General features: G+C 44.8%; 1 protein-coding gene across 4 annotated transcripts in view; it reads right to left on the bottom strand.

The window, feature by feature from the left end:
- Positions 1-17291, bottom strand: part of UBR3 (ubiquitin protein ligase E3 component n-recognin 3) — a 95288-nt gene that overhangs the window by 65255 nt on the left and 12742 nt on the right. For all 4 annotated transcript variants that reach the window (XM_083625978.1, XM_083625979.1, XM_083625980.1 and 1 more), the window contains exons 6-15: positions 13198-13264; positions 10362-10492; positions 8285-8513; positions 7442-7621; positions 6733-6866; positions 5875-5961; positions 5467-5532; positions 5271-5360; positions 4247-4375; positions 4093-4145 (exon numbers count right to left, since the gene is read on the bottom strand). In XM_083625978.1, coding sequence (XP_083482104.1) covers positions 4093-4145; positions 4247-4375; positions 5271-5360; positions 5467-5532; positions 5875-5961; positions 6733-6866; positions 7442-7621; positions 8285-8513; positions 10362-10492; positions 13198-13264 — 1166 coding nt within the window. The remainder of the gene's footprint in view (positions 1-4092; positions 4146-4246; positions 4376-5270; positions 5361-5466; positions 5533-5874; positions 5962-6732; positions 6867-7441; positions 7622-8284; positions 8514-10361; positions 10493-13197; positions 13265-17291) is intronic.

Below are 17291 nucleotides of genomic sequence, written 5' to 3'. Positions count from 1 at the left end.
CATACCCAACACTATGGGCGTGTCCGACAGGTGGGTGACGTTGAAGCTGATGACTTCGCGGTGGTTTCCAATTTGCATCACCATCGGTGGTGTTTGCTGTACCACCTCTCCTCCCAGTAGCTTCCTGCCATCGACCGTGACGACGTTTAGGGGCATCGTGGCTGGCATGAGTGCTATGCGATGTTGCTTGATAAAGTCCACTCCAATAAAGTCTGCGTTGCTCCCAGAGTCAATGGTTATTGGTACTTGCATGGTGTGCCCATTGGGCAACTGGAGCGATGCGGTGAGTTGCACCACTGGTTTGGGTGGGAGGGGGTCTGTGGGCTGTAAAATCTCTGGGGACTGCTTCACTGACTTGCCTGGTTGGGCCCCAGTGGCTCTGTTTCCAACCAGGCTTCTTCTTCCCCCTGCAGCTGTTTCAGCTGCTCACCTGTTCCCTTTACTGTTGCTGAGGCTGCAGTGTGCTTCTGGAGCCTCTGGGGACACTCTTTGGCCATGTGCTGTGCACTGTCGCAGATGTAACACTTCCTGGTCCCTCTAGGAGCCTTCCCCTTGACTGCTCCCGGTGTTTGGGCTCTGCTGGCAGTCTGAGCCCTTGCACCACCAATCTCCATCGGCTCTTCTCCCCTTCCCAAAGGAGGCATGGACAGCGCCCGCCCCGCCTCTCTGGGAAAGAAAGGGGTTGTCCTGGCTGGGGTGCTTCCCTTACGTCCTTCCAGGCGCACACCAATTGCCAACGCTCTTTGGGCAACTTCTTGGGTATTTTGGGGTCTTTCTCCTCTTGCCAGTTCATCTTTCACCTCTCCACTTAGCCCCTCCCAGAACAGGTCTCTGACAGCAATGGAGTCCTTCTCCCAGCCCAGCACGTTCAGTAAGGCAAAAAAGCGCGAGTGATACTGCCTCACCGTCGCTTTCCCTTGCTGTAGTCCATGCATTTCCCTCCGAGCAATATCTACATCTACCGTAGATTTAAAGCAAGCGTCCATAGCTTTGATAAATGCATCGGAATCTTTGAGGGCAGGGTCTTTTTCGCGCCACAAATTCCGCAGCCACGCTTTTGCTTCCCCATGCAAATGAGTGATTATGAAGCCCACCTTCTCTTCCTCATCTCTAAAGTCTTTCCGAAGCAAATTGAGCGCGTAAACCACGTCAGCTCTGAAGTTAGGGTATTGCTGCAGGTTCCCATCAAAGTGCGCCACCAGGCTGCCCCCCCTCTTCCCGAGGCCAACTCCCTCCGGTTTGGGTCCTGGCAGCCCCTCTTTCCCCCAACGGTCCCACCTGGCTTGCAGATCCCGGCAGAGCGCTACTGCTTCTTCTTCTCTTTTCCTGGATGCTGCTACTTCCGCGTAAAGCGTCGTGACTGCTTCTTGCAGTTCTTTCACCTGGCTCTCTGTAGTCATCTTTGCCTATCTTCGTGAGCTCGCAAAACACCAAGTCTTGCCCCTCGCTGCACCAACTCACGCTGCGAGGTTTTTATGAGAGACGGAGCATACTGTCAGGGCTACCCTAGGTCCCAGCTCACAAAGGACCAACGCTGCTTCGTTGTTAAGTATAAAAGCCTTTATTGAAGTTCAGTTTCACTTCCAGAGCCGCAGCGCGCAGCCCCACGTCTAAAGTGTCAGACCACTGATGCTCCGTCTGAGTCTCCTCCCCCTTGACACCAATTTAAGAGTCTAGCCTTGCTCCACCTTCTCCGCTGCTCCTTCCTCCTCTGGGTCCGCCTGCCCGCCGGGGTTCCGCCCTTTCTAGCCTCTTCTCCCGCTGATTCCCCTGAGCCTTCTCCCTCCCTCCGGCGGGCTTTAGGAGCTGGTTCCCCATCCGGGTCTCCTGCTGTTCCGCGCGCCTGCACATTTGAACTTGGCGCGCGCGCCCAGCCAGCAACTTTCCTCCTGACCGTTCCACTGCTGCTGTCACTGCTTCCCCCATCGGGGGGGCTAGCTGCAACTGACCTCCCCTCCGTTGGAGGCGTGGTCAGCCCTGACTCCCTCTCTGGAGGAGACACTGCTCCTGACACATGTGACTCCTCCCCCCCACTACGCTCTGGTGGGGAAACTGGTCCTGATCCTCCACTGCTGCTTTGGGGTTCCCCTCTGGCTCCTTGTTTCTGGTGCGTCCCCCCTGGGACCCCCCTTGCCCTGACCATCGGCGCCCCCTTCTGGGAATCTTCTGATTCGCTGGAGAAGCTCATGGAATCTCTCGGGCCACTGTCATACTCCCCTACGCTGCCCTCGGATTCTTCCCCTTCGCTCTCCCAATCCTCTCTCCCCAGTGCTCCTGCTCCTGATTCCCTGACACATACGCTTCCGGTTACAGACTCTGTTAACCCATAAATAGTACCTTGGGTTAAGAACTTTGCTTCAGGATGAGAACAGAAGTCACGCGCCATGGCGGCGCAGCGGCAGCGGGAGGCCTCATTAGCTAAAGTGGTGCTTCAGGTTAAGAACAGTTTCAGGTTAAGAACGGACCTCCAGAACGAATTAAGTACGTAACTAGAGGTACTACTGTACTGTGAAATGCCTGCTGCCCGTCTCTATTCCCTAGGCCATAAACAAAGGATGGGGAGGAGAACACTGTCTCCATAGCGCCAGAATGCATTTCATCAGCCACTTCTTCAGAAACACAACAGCACTACAATACTAAGGCCAGAAAAGAGAGGATGCACACGTGCGAATATGGGCACATTAAGGCAGAAGGGCCGTCATCTGGCCCTCGCATCGTCGGGATAAACACCAGAGCACAATGCTGCTGCATTTTAGCCAGGAAACTCAGCAGTGCCCTGCGAGAAGCTGGAGTGAAGGCACCATTTTGCAATCAGCTCATCACCCAAGGGCAACCGATATCCAGGCAAACAGAAATGTGCATGATTACTTTTAAACAGCAAAAATATCTTTCCAATCAGTATTACATGCTTTGTTTGTCTGTTTGATAACCCAGTTTGAACTAGAACCATGGCACAGAGAGGGTGGGGTTAACCTACTGATGCACCCCATGGATAAAAGCCATCCGCTCAAAGTTGCCACTTTCTCCAATGAGGGGATCCACTACTGGTGTCCAAAACTACTCCCCTTCAATGGCAACCCAAACTGTTTTACAAATATTCCACTCTCCATTCCATGTCTCCAGACATCAAGATAATCAAACCAATTACCGTATTTTTCGCTCTATAGGACGCACCGGACCATAGGAGGAGGAGAACAGGGGGAAAAAAATCTCCATTTCTCCTCCCGCTTCACTGAAGGGGCGCTGTGCAGAGAGGGAAAACTGTGCAGCACCTCTCCAGTGAAGCGAAGCCTGGAGAGCAAGAGGGATTGGTGTGCACCGACCCCTCTCATTCTCCAGGAATCAGGCGGCTATCTGCAAGCCTTCGGAGCACAGCTGGAACTCCTGCTGCACTCCAAAGGCTTGCGGATAGCTGCCTGAAGCCCCCAGAGCGCAGCGCGAACTATCCCTGCAAATGTGCACAAACTGTTTCCGGTGCTCCTCTGACCTGGAAGTGGGTCCCCACGCCACACTGCACTGGTAAGAGTGGGTGGCGGGGGCCTGGATAAACGAGGGTCTCGGGCCTTATCCGGCCCCTGGGCCGGACGTTGGTGACCCCTACTTTATTGTGTCTGCTGCTGACGGCTACAGATTTATCCCTGCTTGTAGATTTATCTTAATACCACTTTGTTTTAAACACTCTTCCAATTGTTCCCACTCACTTGTTACTATCTTCCCATCATTATTTCTTATTTTGGCTGCCATACATACTAGTTTGACGTATTCTATTAGTTTAAGCAGCCATTGGTCCTTTGTTGAGATAGCCTTTTCTTTCCACATTTTTGCGTACACTATTCTTGCGGCTGCTGTTCCGTATAGAAATAAGTTTTTAACTTTGTTCGGTGTTTCCTGACCGTATATTGCTAACTGGAATGCTTCTGGGTTTTGGGGGGAAAGTGCACTTTTGAAATTTGTCATATACCATTACCCAGATTATTATTTTTTTGCAAATTTGCACTGCCACCGCATGTGAATTAAAGAGCCCCCTACGGTACATTTAAACCACAAGGCAGACATTGCTTAGATGGTGCGTTCTTTCCAACAGTAACTTACCTTTCAAAAACTGAGGAAATGAAATAATCTGGGTCAAGTCTTGAAGCGCAAACCTGTTTTTTTTTGGGGGGGGGAGAAAATATATATGTTAGTTATTACTGTTTAGCTATCTAATAACATAGAGCAGATGAGGTTACAAAAAGTACTGACCTACCTGTAACAGATAAATGTCAGGATCAATCATGGAATTACAGAAGTGGGACTGCACATAAGTCATGGCTTGTCCTTTAATCTGCAGGCCATTCCTTACCCACATATTACTATGGATTTCAGAGAGGCTTGCCTACCAGAAAGAGCAAAAAGAAAGCTGTTTCAGCTCAACATGCTACCTGTTGCTTAGGCATACTATTTTGCAGTGTTAAAAACATGAAAAGCTGAGAATATATTTTTGTAGCTGATCACACAGCTTTTTGCAGAATATTTCAATCCGTGGTGGCATACTAGACTTCAGCGGCACTGCAAAACCAACATAGCAATCTTTCTCCCCTGTGACTTTCACTAATACATAGGATGCCATCCAGACAAAATGTCAGCCACAACCAAGGATGTAATCACATTTTTAACTGCAACCACTGAGCAGTTGTTCCACAGGATCTGAATATTTTCCCTGCTTATTTATACCGTCTAACTTTTTTCTGTGTTGTTCTCAGATACACTCCCGCTTTTGGCCTTCACTTTACCTCTTGCTAATTCAATAGAATCACCCAAAAATTTCTCACTCATTATTGTGATCCACACGTAGAAAACAAAGAGTGCTATACATACAATGTGGGAATGAAACTGCAGTTATTCAAATATCCATGCCCTTAGCACTCAGTTACATTCAGCCACAAATCAATGGCCTCCAGTGGGGAAAAACTGCCTGAGGCAATGAACCATGAGTGAAATCCAATGTAGATGCAATGGGGCATCTCCTTCCTTTTCTCCCCCTTGCAGCCCCCTCCCCAATTTGCTTTGGAGGATTCGGAGAGCCACCAAAGCATCTTCTGGGGCCACACAAGAGGCTGGAGGGGAAAGAGGAGAAACCAAAACTCCCATTGTGCAAGCAAATTTCTGTATTGACTGTGGATGTACGTAATTGGATGTTACCCTCTGTATCTGCTCGCTATTTGCGATTACCGCTTGACACATCACAGAGGTGATACATGCAGAGAGAGAGAAATACTTGGCCAACTTACCTGAATCTGAAGTGGGTGAACCATGAGTTTCATCAACATCTCCTGGTCTGGAAGGAGGGAATCGAGATCTAGCTCTTGGCATTTAACAGCCTACAAACAAAATATGTACATATTGGATCTGGACTTGTCTACCTAAATAATGCCTCCTCCCTCCACCCCCCAAAAAACCCTACCCTGCTAAAAAACATTCACTTACCTTACTTAGAAACATGGCATAGTAACGATGCAGAGGCAGATGAAAAGTGACCTGATTAGGAGTCGGCTGCAATGGAAACAAAGGTTGCTTACAATTCAAAGGAATAAACAATTCCATTTTGCGCACTATTAAATCACTCATTATTTCCTCTCTTCTGGTAAACCCCAAAACTTCGACACGGGCTCATACACTTCTGCTTTTACTCCAGAAAGTGTGATGCTGCGCTCTTTTATTGCTACAGACACAAAAGCAACCCTCCACCGGGTAGCTTGGCTCAGGGAAATCTCTTGCAATAAGAGAGGGTGGAACACAGGCACATGCAATAAAGGTTTGAAGGGAAGATGCTACCAAATTTTAAAAGAAGACCCTACTCCGTAATGCAAAGTCAAATGCATTAGACACACAAACCTCATCCACAAAGTTGATAGCATCAAACCAATCCTGGAGTGCTTCTAGGCAGTATCTAACAACGTTTCGTGTGTATTCCTGCGTCTCCTGAAGCGGGATATAAAGGTTGAACAAATGGAAAAATGAACTCTCTAAAGTTAAACGACACAGCAAGCTTCTCTTCCCTTTCCTCTCCTCTCCCAATGTATGATTTGGAGCTTGAGTCCTGTTTCTAGTCTCACCTCATGTACACCCTCAGGGTCGAGAACCAATCTTTATTTATGGATATGATCGACAATCTGATATCTGGGGGAGGGGGATGTTTCAACCTACTGATAACAATTATACAATACCGTGTGATCAAAGTAAAAGAAACAGAAACCAAAACAAAACCATGGTCTTTGACAACAATTCTTCAGGAATGTTAACTCATTCTGTGCTCTTGGGAGTGGGGGCTGAGAGAATAAATGTACTTTCAAACTGGAGTCACTTGACCTCCATTTCTATGTTTGATAAAAAGGCACATTTTTGAAGGTCTTCCATCAAAAACATGAAAGCATTCTATTTATTATTTGCACAACATAACTAATAAAGCACCTGAACACATTTTCAGTAACAGGACAACAGCCAAAGCGCACAAAACTCCCTCAAAAGGAGTTTTACTGCTCACCTTGACGAATATAGTTGATTAAATAAAAATTTAAGGGTGTTAAGCCAAGAGCACAATGCTATCATATTAACTGCAAGGTACACAACAGGCCCTGGGGAGTGTGTACCAGCTTAACACAAGGAGAGTGTACAACTTTCTAAAACTGCATATTTCATATTTAAAATATTTAATCACTAGAGAACCAAAGGGGGAGGTAGTGCTCAGCTTACCCTGATTTTGCAGTGTGATAGTAGCCCCCACATTGGCTGGGCACAGGCCTCAAGCTCAGCGGCAAAAGCAGCATAGTAGGTCTGAGATTCAAACTCAACATGCTCATTAAGTTCTCTCTTGTTTAAATTCATTCCTTAAAGGATCAAGACAAAGTTGCACAAAGTTACAGCTAACCAGTACACCATCTTTTTCGCACCGTATACAATTCAAATACACAGAAAAGGAAAGTTAGTCATCAAAACCCTATCTAAGGTAAAAGGTAAAGGACCCCTGGATGGTTAAGTCCTGTCAAAGACAACTATGGGGTTGTGGCGCTCATCTTGCTTTTCAGGCCGAGGGAGCCAGCATTTGTCCATAGACAGCTTTCTGGGTCATGTGGTCAGCATGACTAAACTGTTTCTGGTGCAATGGAACACTGTGACAGAAGCCAAAGCGCACAGAAAAGCTGTTTACCTTCCCGCTGCAGCGGTACCGATTTATCTACTTGCCCTGGTGTGCTTTTGAACTACTAGGTAGACAGGAGCTGGGACAGAGCAACGGGAACTCACCCCATCGCGGGGATTCGAACCGCCAACCTTCTGATCGGCAAGCCTAAGAGGCTCAGTGGTTTAGACCACATTGTCACCTGCATCCCCTAAACCCTATCTAATATAGGTATATATAGTTGGACAGTCAATACTAGGGCAAATTAGCAAAAGCGACGCATACCTTGGAAAAATGATACAAAGTTCATCCATGTTACTAATAGCCTGTGGTCTTCCAAAAATTTCTTAGCCACACTCTGATGTGAAAGGATATTTATAAAGTCGCTGACAAGTGGCCAGTAGGTGTTGTTCTTGAGTAGAGCTTCCCCACAGTTCACTACTACATGCAAACTGTTTTCCTCATCTAAAAGGCAAGTAAAGTGGTTTTGAAGACATAAATGTTAAGACTGCCAATGTTAAACATACACACTGATGGAGCGTGCAAAACAGAGCTTCTACCTGTATCAGTACTTCCTCATTCACTTTACAACCACCTTCTTTGTTTCTCCCAAACCTCACCAGGAGCCTGCATGCTAGTTAAGTTCCATGCGGACTTCCCGGATGCAGTGAACTCTGAATCTGGTCTTTATGTCTAAGACTACAGCAGTAATGATCATCTCCAACATTTTCTCTCTTTTACACAAAGCAGTCTCTCTGTCTGCATGTTCTGGTAGAGGAATGGAAGGGGAAGGATGATGGGGCTGTTTTCCTTCTGTTTTAGCCATTTTTCACACTTTCAGCAGGAAAGCTTAAAACAGACCTTCCTCCACTATAGCCTACGGGTGGGTAAACTGTGACACTTGGGTCTAATCTCATGGGAATGCAGAGGATGGGGAAGCAAGCTGGAAAGAAGACAGCAGGATAAGAGAGACGAAAGGGTGGCCCATCTTGGACTCTAGCCCTGTCAACTGCTAGCATGGAGTCCAACAGATTACATCCCCTTACAGAAAGAAGCCTAAATGCAGGCTGAGAATATTCTGTGTGCGCCTCTCTAGTGCTCTTAAAGCAAATTCTGAATTTGACTCACCTTGCAGCTCACTTTTAATAAGGCAACTCTCCATCATGTACAGTAGGACAGTAACCATAATATCAAGCAGCTGGCATTCCTCTGTCACTTGGCGTGCCAGCTCCTCGTTGCTGAACAACTGGACACTAATATGTACTATTCTGTTAGACATGGTATCCGATTCATGGCTTTTCTTCAGGGTTTTCATAATAAAAGCATAATGCTGCACAAAAGTTTTAGTAAAAGCAATCTGCAGGGTATAAAATAAAGGTTAGCGTTACCATTTGCATTCCCAACCCCCGAACAAGTCTCAATAAGAAGTGTTACTGAAAGTATATTAAACCAGTTGTTGCACAAAACCAAGACTAGGATGGCATGCCGTGCAATTACTTTCCAAGTATATGTTGCCCAATCCAATTATTTCAATGTACTTTATGTGTGCCTCACTCTGCTATGAATGAGGCTACACTTCTGCTAACATAAATGTTTTTTTCAAATCTGTTAATGAGGACCAAATGTCATCTAGAGGACAATGGGCATGTTTGTACAATTACATCTCAATGTAACCAGGTGGAATATGAACAAACTTTCTGCCCCTGAACACAGTCATTTCACTTCCATTCTGTGTCCAGGGCAGCTGTCTACCAGCTCCATCTGGTACGCAGGCTGAGACCCTACCTGCCCGCGGACTGTCTCGCCAGAGTGGTGCATACTCTAGTAATCTCCTGCTTGGACTACTGCAATGCACTCTACGTGAAGACACCTCTGAAGACGACCCAGAAACTACAACTAATCCAGAATGCGGCAGCTAGACTGGTGACTGGGAGTGGCTGCCGAGACCATATAACACCGGTCCTGAAAGACCTACATTGGCTCCCAGTACGTTTCCGAACACAATCCAAAGTGTTGGTGCTGACCTTTAAAACCCTAAACAGCCTCAGCCCAGTATACCTGAAGGAGTATCTCCACCCCCATCGTGCAGCCTGGACACTGAGGTCCAGCTCCAAGGGCCTTCTGGCGGTTCCCTCACTGCGAGAAGTGAAGCTACAGGGAACGAGGCAGACGGCCTTCTCGGTAGTGGCACCCACCCGGTGGAACGCCCTCCCATCAGACGTCAAGGAAATAAACAACTATCTGACTTTTAGAAAAACATCTGAAGGCAACCCTGTATTGGGAAGTTTTTATGTTTAATGTTTTACAATTTTTAATGTGTTTTAAGCTTCCCAGAGTGGCTGAGGAAACCCAGCCAGATGGGTGGGATATAAATAATAAAATTATTATTATTACTTGGCACAAGGAAACAAGCCAGGAAGTCTTCAGCTAAGTATAGTTTCCTGTTACAACCCAACCAGGAAACAATGGTTAATGTATCTGGAACAAGCTAGGAATTGTGAATTGAATTGTGGCTTCATATCCTGAAGCAGTTAGCCATAGTTTGCTGATTCAGATGAAATGGAAAACCTAGAGTTAACAGAAGACTTGCAGGTTTATAAGTCAATCCGGCAAAGAAAGAGAATCTGCTATGTGAAAGGGGAATGAGCCTTGTTCGTAATGCAGCTTAGTAAGCAGTCTGAACTGGCACCTGTTATCATATATGGTAAGCCCTTAAGAATAAGTTGGAGCTATCCAAAGAACTCAAGCGCTAAGAAACCATCAAATGTGTACAAATCTTAACCTTTTCTTGTGGGCTCCATTAACGGTTGAAATTTTGCACTGTGTTTCAGAAAACTAAAGGGGCAGCTAGTTTCCACATCCTAGCTCTGCAACTCAAAGAACAGTAACTGCAAGCTATTGCATGCCAACCGTGAGGAAGCACCAGCTACAGAGACAGCACTCCTTCCAATTATGGCTCATAAAAGAAACAGGCATTTTTACAGGTTTTTAAATTTGTTCCTTCTAACTTAGTCTGAGCTATTTATGTTCTTTTGCGCTATTTTCAACCAGCAACCTTATGCTGCAGTAAAAATAAATAAATGCTGCATTCGAAGATGTTCTGCAATACCTACCCGTGCCCAAAGCAAACTGCAATGGGGAACTGTATGCAAACTGAAGCGGGGAAGTGTTCTGACAGGAAAGGAAAGAGGAAACACACAAATACCTTATAATCCTGATCTGGAAGCATGTTGAGTAAGAAAGTTACCATCTTCTGGGGAAATTCATATTTTATTGTCCAAAATAATAATTCTTCTAGAAAACATTTATGCTTCAAAACATCCATAATGGATTGATCTGTACAAAAACAAGTAATAAAATTGGAAGGAGGTTGTTAAGAAGTATTGTTAACTCTTTAATATTTTTCTACTAACAAAAAAGAAAAAGTCTGGAGTTTATTACTAAGAGAAAAACTAGATTGGGCAAATCAGTACATCTGGCTGGCCCAGGGAACTTTATTTTCAGAGGGTTGTTGTTGTTGTTTTGCAAAGAAGACTTCAGTACAAATCTTCCATACAATTCAAATCACACACAGCAACTACAAACCCCATCATATAAACAGGCCGGTGTTTTTCATCTCATCTGCTCAAAGCTTAAAAGGCTGCTTAAGAATTAGGTACCATAGTTGCAGAAAATGGAGGACAGGAAGAAAAGTGTACACAATAGCTTGCTGATCATTCATAGTGAATAATTAAAGATTACAGATACAGGAGGATACAAGCAATGATCTGCAACCTACAGGTTTCCCACTGTGCTGGGGCCACTTATCTGGTACATATGGGCACTGGTTAGAATTTCAGCTTTATTCTGTTCCTATTATTCTACCGAAGTCAAGGCCCTCCAAACCCACAATCTTGTCCTAAAGTAGATCCAGCAAGCATTAAAAATCAAAACACACACTATATACCCTTTTCACACAAAATAGCCTACTGTTTTTAAAAAGTACTGTAAAAAGGTGCATTTCTGAGTACTGTAAAGTAATAGAGAGAAAACCAAGACACATCTAAATTAATTGTTTTTCCTAACTACTGATGGCTGAATGGCTTGTGGAGGGTTGTCTTTAAGGATAACAAAGTGAGCATAATAATACTGAGAACCGGCACAAGACATCCATCAACTGCAGTTTGACACGAACCATATCCATGAAAACGATGTGCAAATTATACTAATTGCATGCCATCTGGCAGCTAGGTTACAATCTTTTCTTTCTTTTTTTTAGACAGTCATCTTTCATGTCTTGTCACATCATTCAGTGCAATTCTGAAGGGGTCAGCCGCTCATAACAATTTGCACCGAGGTTTCTCAAACAGCAGGGACCCGTCAATGCACCCCGGGGCAATTTCAGAGGGGCCTCAGTGTGCCCAATGCCTAGTCGCTTGCCGGTCGTGCCCCCAAAGGTAAAGAGTAAAGGGGACCCCTGACCGTTAGGTCCAGCCGTGGCCGACTCTGGGGTTGCGGCGCTCATCTCGCTTTATTGGCCGAGGGAGCCGGCGTACAGCTTCCGGGTCATGTGGCCAGCATGACTAAGCTGCTTCTGGCGAACCAGAGCAGTGCACGGAAACACCGTTTACCTTCCCGCTGGAGCGGTACCTATTTATCTACTTGCACTTTGACGTGCTTTCGAACTGCTAGGTTGGCAGGAGCAGGGACCGAGCAACGGGAGCTCACCCCGTCACGGGGATTTGAACCGCCAACCTTCTGATCGGCAAGTCCTAGGCTCTGTGGTTTAACCCACAGTGCCACCCGCGTCCCTTGTCCTGCCCCCTAGCCCATGCCAAAGCTTTCTAGTTGGACCAATGCCTGGAGCTCTATGCTTGCTGAGTGAAAGTGAAAGTGGCCAGGAGAGTGGAGGAAGGGAAGGGAGGCCTCCAGGGGTGTTGCTGAAGAGAATTAGAAAGTGAGATATTATAATTATAATTATTAGTGATAAAATAACCTGAGAATAGAAAGGAAGGCGCTAGAGAGTAAAGCTGCTAAAGGAGGAAGAAGTGAGGGGGAAAGGAGCAGAGAGGAGGGATGAACGAAAATGATTTGGGGGGGGTTGAAATAAGGTACAGAAATAAGGTACAAGTTGAGTATGAAAGGAGAATCATGAGAAGAAATTACAAGGTGAAAAAGTTACGGGGAATGGATAAGGAAAAATATAATAGAAAAAGCCTTTTCCTTTTCTGGTTCAGCAACCTCTGCCTAAAACAGAGGTGGTGAGTCACAAATACCTCCACATCAAATGCCTGTACAGTGGTACCTCAGGTAACATACGCTTCAGGTTACAGACTCCGCTAACCCAGAAATAGTACCTCGGGTTAAGAACTTTGCCCCAGGATGAGAACAGAAATTGTGCGGCGGCAGCAGCGCGGCAGGCCCCATTAGCTAAAGTGGTGCTTCAGGTTAAGAACAGTTTCAGGTTAAGAACGGACCTCCGGAACGAATTAAGTACGTAACCAGAGGTACCACTGTACTTAGCTTGTAGACAGCTGAGCCATGGAATTCCTTGTCCCAAAGAAAATATTGTGTAATACACACACACACACACTCTTACATTTTAAGGGTTGTATCAAACACTGCAGCTCTGCTGCTACATCAGATTTCTATGCACACACCAGAATTTCCTCTCCTGCTCTTGTCCTCTCCAACCCCCCATGCACCCTCAAAATCAGCTCCAGAGAGTTGGGGGACCTACCAAAGAAGATTATGTGGGGATGTAGTGGTGGGGGTGTGTGGAGAGGAAACAAAAGCCCCATATGATACAACTCTAGGTACTCTCTTCATCGTTCGATCAAGGGGCATTTTGCAAACTTACTGGCCACTTACAGGAAACATATGCAACCAATACAAGACACCGGTGGCAGCAGTGAATTCTGGTGAAAGTGTGTCATGCCGGCATATTTCTCAGTCTTTTCTCATACTGCATTCTTCAGCCAAGACTGATCAAAAACTGATCAGGCTTGGTGACATCAAGATACAAAAACACGAAAGTAGCTGACAAACTATATGCCATGTACCTTTGGTGCTGCTGCTTAGTTTTACCCTCTTGCGTTTTCCCACGTCTTGGCCACCATCCTGGTCCTCCTGAGATATGGGAAGAATTTGAAAGTGGATCAATATAATAAGTCTTAGTGTCAAAGACTATATATGCTATGAATATGCTTTTCAATGAAAAAAGAATGAAACAAGGAACGGTTTAATTTTTGCAGCAACTCATTCCAATAATACTGTAGGAACTCAAACTCTTAATAACATATTCTTCATTGGATTGGTCTTAATAATCTTCCTGAAACATTCCTTCCGCTGCTTCTAATTATGTTTACAAATGCATAATCTGAACTATGGTGATTGTTATTGTTGCTATTTGATTCTCTATGAACTGACTTCAACTTGTGGCTTTAGAACCAAAACAAAGAATGGCACATCTACCAATTGATTTAATGGTTTTATTCAAGTTCTGGAGTTAAAGGTATTATATGTCAGTTGCCCCAATCCTAAATATATTTACTTGAATGCAAATACTGTTAGTTTTAATGGCACTTGCTTAGAAGCATGCACACTTAGAAACGTGTGCACAGTCTAAGTAGAAAGCGATCATAAAACATTTGAATGCTTAAATACTATTAGCATTTTCTAATAATTATTTTTATTCAGCAGCGCAATGAATAAAATGAACATACTTGTCACCAGTATGTTGAAAGCTTGGATAACAGAAAGCTATTGGGGTAGTATCTGAGTGGTAAGTCTTTCCTAGTAATCTATCCTCCCTAGATGGCAACCATATATAATTTTGCATCCCTTGCTTGTTCTCATAGTCTTGACTATAGATACACAATTATCACTAAGTAAAGGTAAAGGGACCCCTGACCATTAGGTCCAGTCGTGGATGACTCTGGGGTTGCGGCGCTCATCTCGCTTTATTGGCCGAGGGAGCCGGCGTACAGCTTCTGTGTCATGCGGCCAGCATGACTAAGCCGCTTCTGGAGAACCAGAGCAGCGCACGGAAACGCCGTTTACCTTCCCGCCGGAGCGGTACCTATTTATCTACTTGCACTTTGATGTGCTTTCGAACTGCTAGGTTAGCAGGAGCAGGGACTGAGCAATGGGAGCTCACCCCGTCACGGGGATTTGAACCGCCGACCTTCTGATCGGCAAGTCCTAGGCTCTGTGGTTTACCCCACAGCGCCACCCGCGTCCCTATAATTATCACTAGAGGATGTCTCAAATCCAGCTCCTCCTCATACAGGGCTTTGGGGGGGGGGCAGCTTTTATGTCCCCAGAGTCAACTCAGAATAGTCACTTAAAACTGCAAGAATTGTGAACTGTGCAAATGGGAGGAATGGGACAGAAAGACCTCTCACATAGACTTTTTGGCCCCTCGTGGGAAGTCTGCTTACCAATATGTGGCAACACAGAAGTATACGGAGGCAAAAACAGTTGAAATACATCAATGTTTTAAGGAAAGCAGAAGCAACAGAGTACTTTTTACTCGCTTGCAGATAGATGCAACTAGATCCGCTTAGTATTTGCAGAGTTGAAAACGCAAACTCTGATAAAACACAAGCAACTGAAGAATTTACTAGTATCTCACCAGATGTCCTTGTTTTAGATTATTTACATGTAGAAGCCTTGAAGGAGACATGTAAGTGCTAACTCAGTTTTCTGGATAAGATTACAAGTGTGTTATTTGAGACCTTGACTTTGCTCTCTCGTAGGCAAGTGCTCTTTGGTTTAATAAGCTTGCCCATAATATGCATTTTACATCTACTTCAGAGAGAGATATACACACAGGATTGTATCTAGTTGTGGTTCTGCACTAATGGAAACCATTTCTGATAATGTAAGGAAGGGTACATAACTTTTGTTAATCCTCCCTATCCACTACAGCCCTCTGCCATATCTCATAACGGGAGGGTCTCCTAAGCTCCAGGAGCAGCTCTGTGTAGCAGAAGACTATAGTGAGGGGGGGGGGTGTTAAATGAAAATTAGGTGCTCTGTCTTACACAAGCAAGAGTGCTTTTTGCTGGTACAAACCACTGCTTGGTTCAACATGGGCACACAGAAATGGGTTAATAAGCTGTGATTAACAAAAATTGGGTACTCTTGCCTTGCACAAGCACTTTTTGCTAGCAGACATTATTGGATATGCACACACACAGGTTACTAAACTATTTAGTGATTTGCATCCACTTAAATACTAGAAAGGCAAAATTAAATAATCTAGCCACCAGCAAGTACAGTGGACGCTCGGGTTGTGAACGTGATCCGTGCGGGAGGCACATTCACAACCTGCTGTGTCCGCAATCCACAGCGTCGCATCTGTGCACGCGCGGGTTGTGATTCGGTGCTTTTGCGCATGCGCAAAGTGCAATCTAGTGCTTCTGCGCATGCGCCGAAACCTGGAAGTAACCCGTTCCAGTACTTCCGGGTTTGGCGCAGTGCGCAACCCGAAAAGTGCAACCTGAAGTGTCTCTAACCCAAGGAATGATTGTATAAAGCACTTAGATTTGTTTCCTGTACCATTTAATTATTTAAATTTCTTTATTTGAAAATTCCCATATTTGCATCTTTTATTGAAATGATCCAGTATCTTTCCTTCCCAACACCACAACCAGTAAGTCAGGGTGTGCTACCCTCCCTATTCCCACTTCCCCCTGTTAAGATCATTGTACCAGATTCCTGTCTAAATCCTAACCTTACATATTCCTTCCTTCACAATAAACTGTGCGAATATGAAGTGTCGTAAGTATCATTTTTAGCTGGGTCTCATTAATTCAGAGATTTAAGTTCACCTTCGGTTACACTGCCATTTTTTAAAAATAGCTTTGTTTTTAAAAACTGTGAAAGTACAGCAGCACTTTGAAACATATTAGCTTAAAATAGCACTGCTAAAAGCATAGCAGACTCTGCTGCACAAACTTCTAATAAATTGTTCTGGATATAAACCAATTATTTTCCCTCCTCCAAATCTGTTTAATTACAGTTCAGCATTAACCAGAAATCATTTGCAAATGTTATAAACATGCAACATGTTCATTTTGCAATTACATCTGAAAATGACACTGAAGCAGCCATCAATATCTTCATTTTGTTTCTGAAGCTGAAAAAAATTTGAAAAATACTGCAAAACGTTTTGAACTAAGGTTTTCAAACAAAGATACTTTTCTTTTCTTTTTGCATTTTATTCTGGCAACTTTTACTGCAGCCTGCTATGCAGAAATTGAGTTCATAAAGCTTTTCCTAGCACTGATATCAGCATCAATGAAAGGTTCACTGGTTATACAGTCATACCTCGGGTTGAAGTTGCTTCAGATTGAGCGCTTTCGGGTTGCGCTCTGCGGTGACCCGGAAGCAACGGAACGCGTTACCTCCGGGTCTCGCTGCTCGCGCATGCGTTAAAAATGACGCCACGTGCATGCGCGGAAGCAGCGAATCGCGACCCGCACAGACACAGGTTGCGTTTACTTCAGGATGCGAACAGGGCTCTGGAACGGATCCCGTTCATATCCAGAGGTACCACTCCTGTTAAGTCAGGCTACTGTTAAGAACCTTTTAAGATGGACTATTATTTGCCATGGGAGATTCCCGTCATTTACATGTTAGAAAAACAGGACTTCAGCATCTAAGTGTACGAAAAACTAGAGGATGCATGCAGTTGCAGCATATGACTCCTGGTTGCATGCAGATATGGGAAGAGCTTCAACAAAATCTTTCCGGTCCAGTCGCCAAGAACCCAGTTCTAGATTAGAACCAGAGACGGAACTACTGAAACAGCAGGCCCTTTCCCCAATTTTCCACTTTTCTCACTTTACTCCTCTTCTTTACAAGGTAAAGGGATCTCAGGAAGATGCTTATTCAGCATCTAATCTAGCAACTTTACAGAGTCCTACCTCATGTTTACAAGAGCTCTTGGGAAACATCTGCAACTCATAGGTACTTTATTATTTCTGTTTTAAAAATGTGTATATATAAACACACATATGTTGTTAGTTATTCGCCTAGCATAGTTAACGTGCAGAACAATACCATGCACGCCTACTCAGTGTTCCAATGGGACTTACTCCCAGTTAAATCCTAAGCATGCTTTCTAGGAAATAAACCTCATCAACCT

The sequence above is a fragment of the Podarcis filfolensis genome (assembly GCF_964270895.1).
Source record: "Podarcis filfolensis genome assembly, chromosome: 1".
NCBI classification, from domain to species: domain Eukaryota; kingdom Metazoa; phylum Chordata; class Lepidosauria; order Squamata; family Lacertidae; genus Podarcis; species Podarcis filfolensis.
Note: the sequence above shows the minus strand (reverse complement) of the source record. Positions and strands in the feature narration are given on the sequence as shown.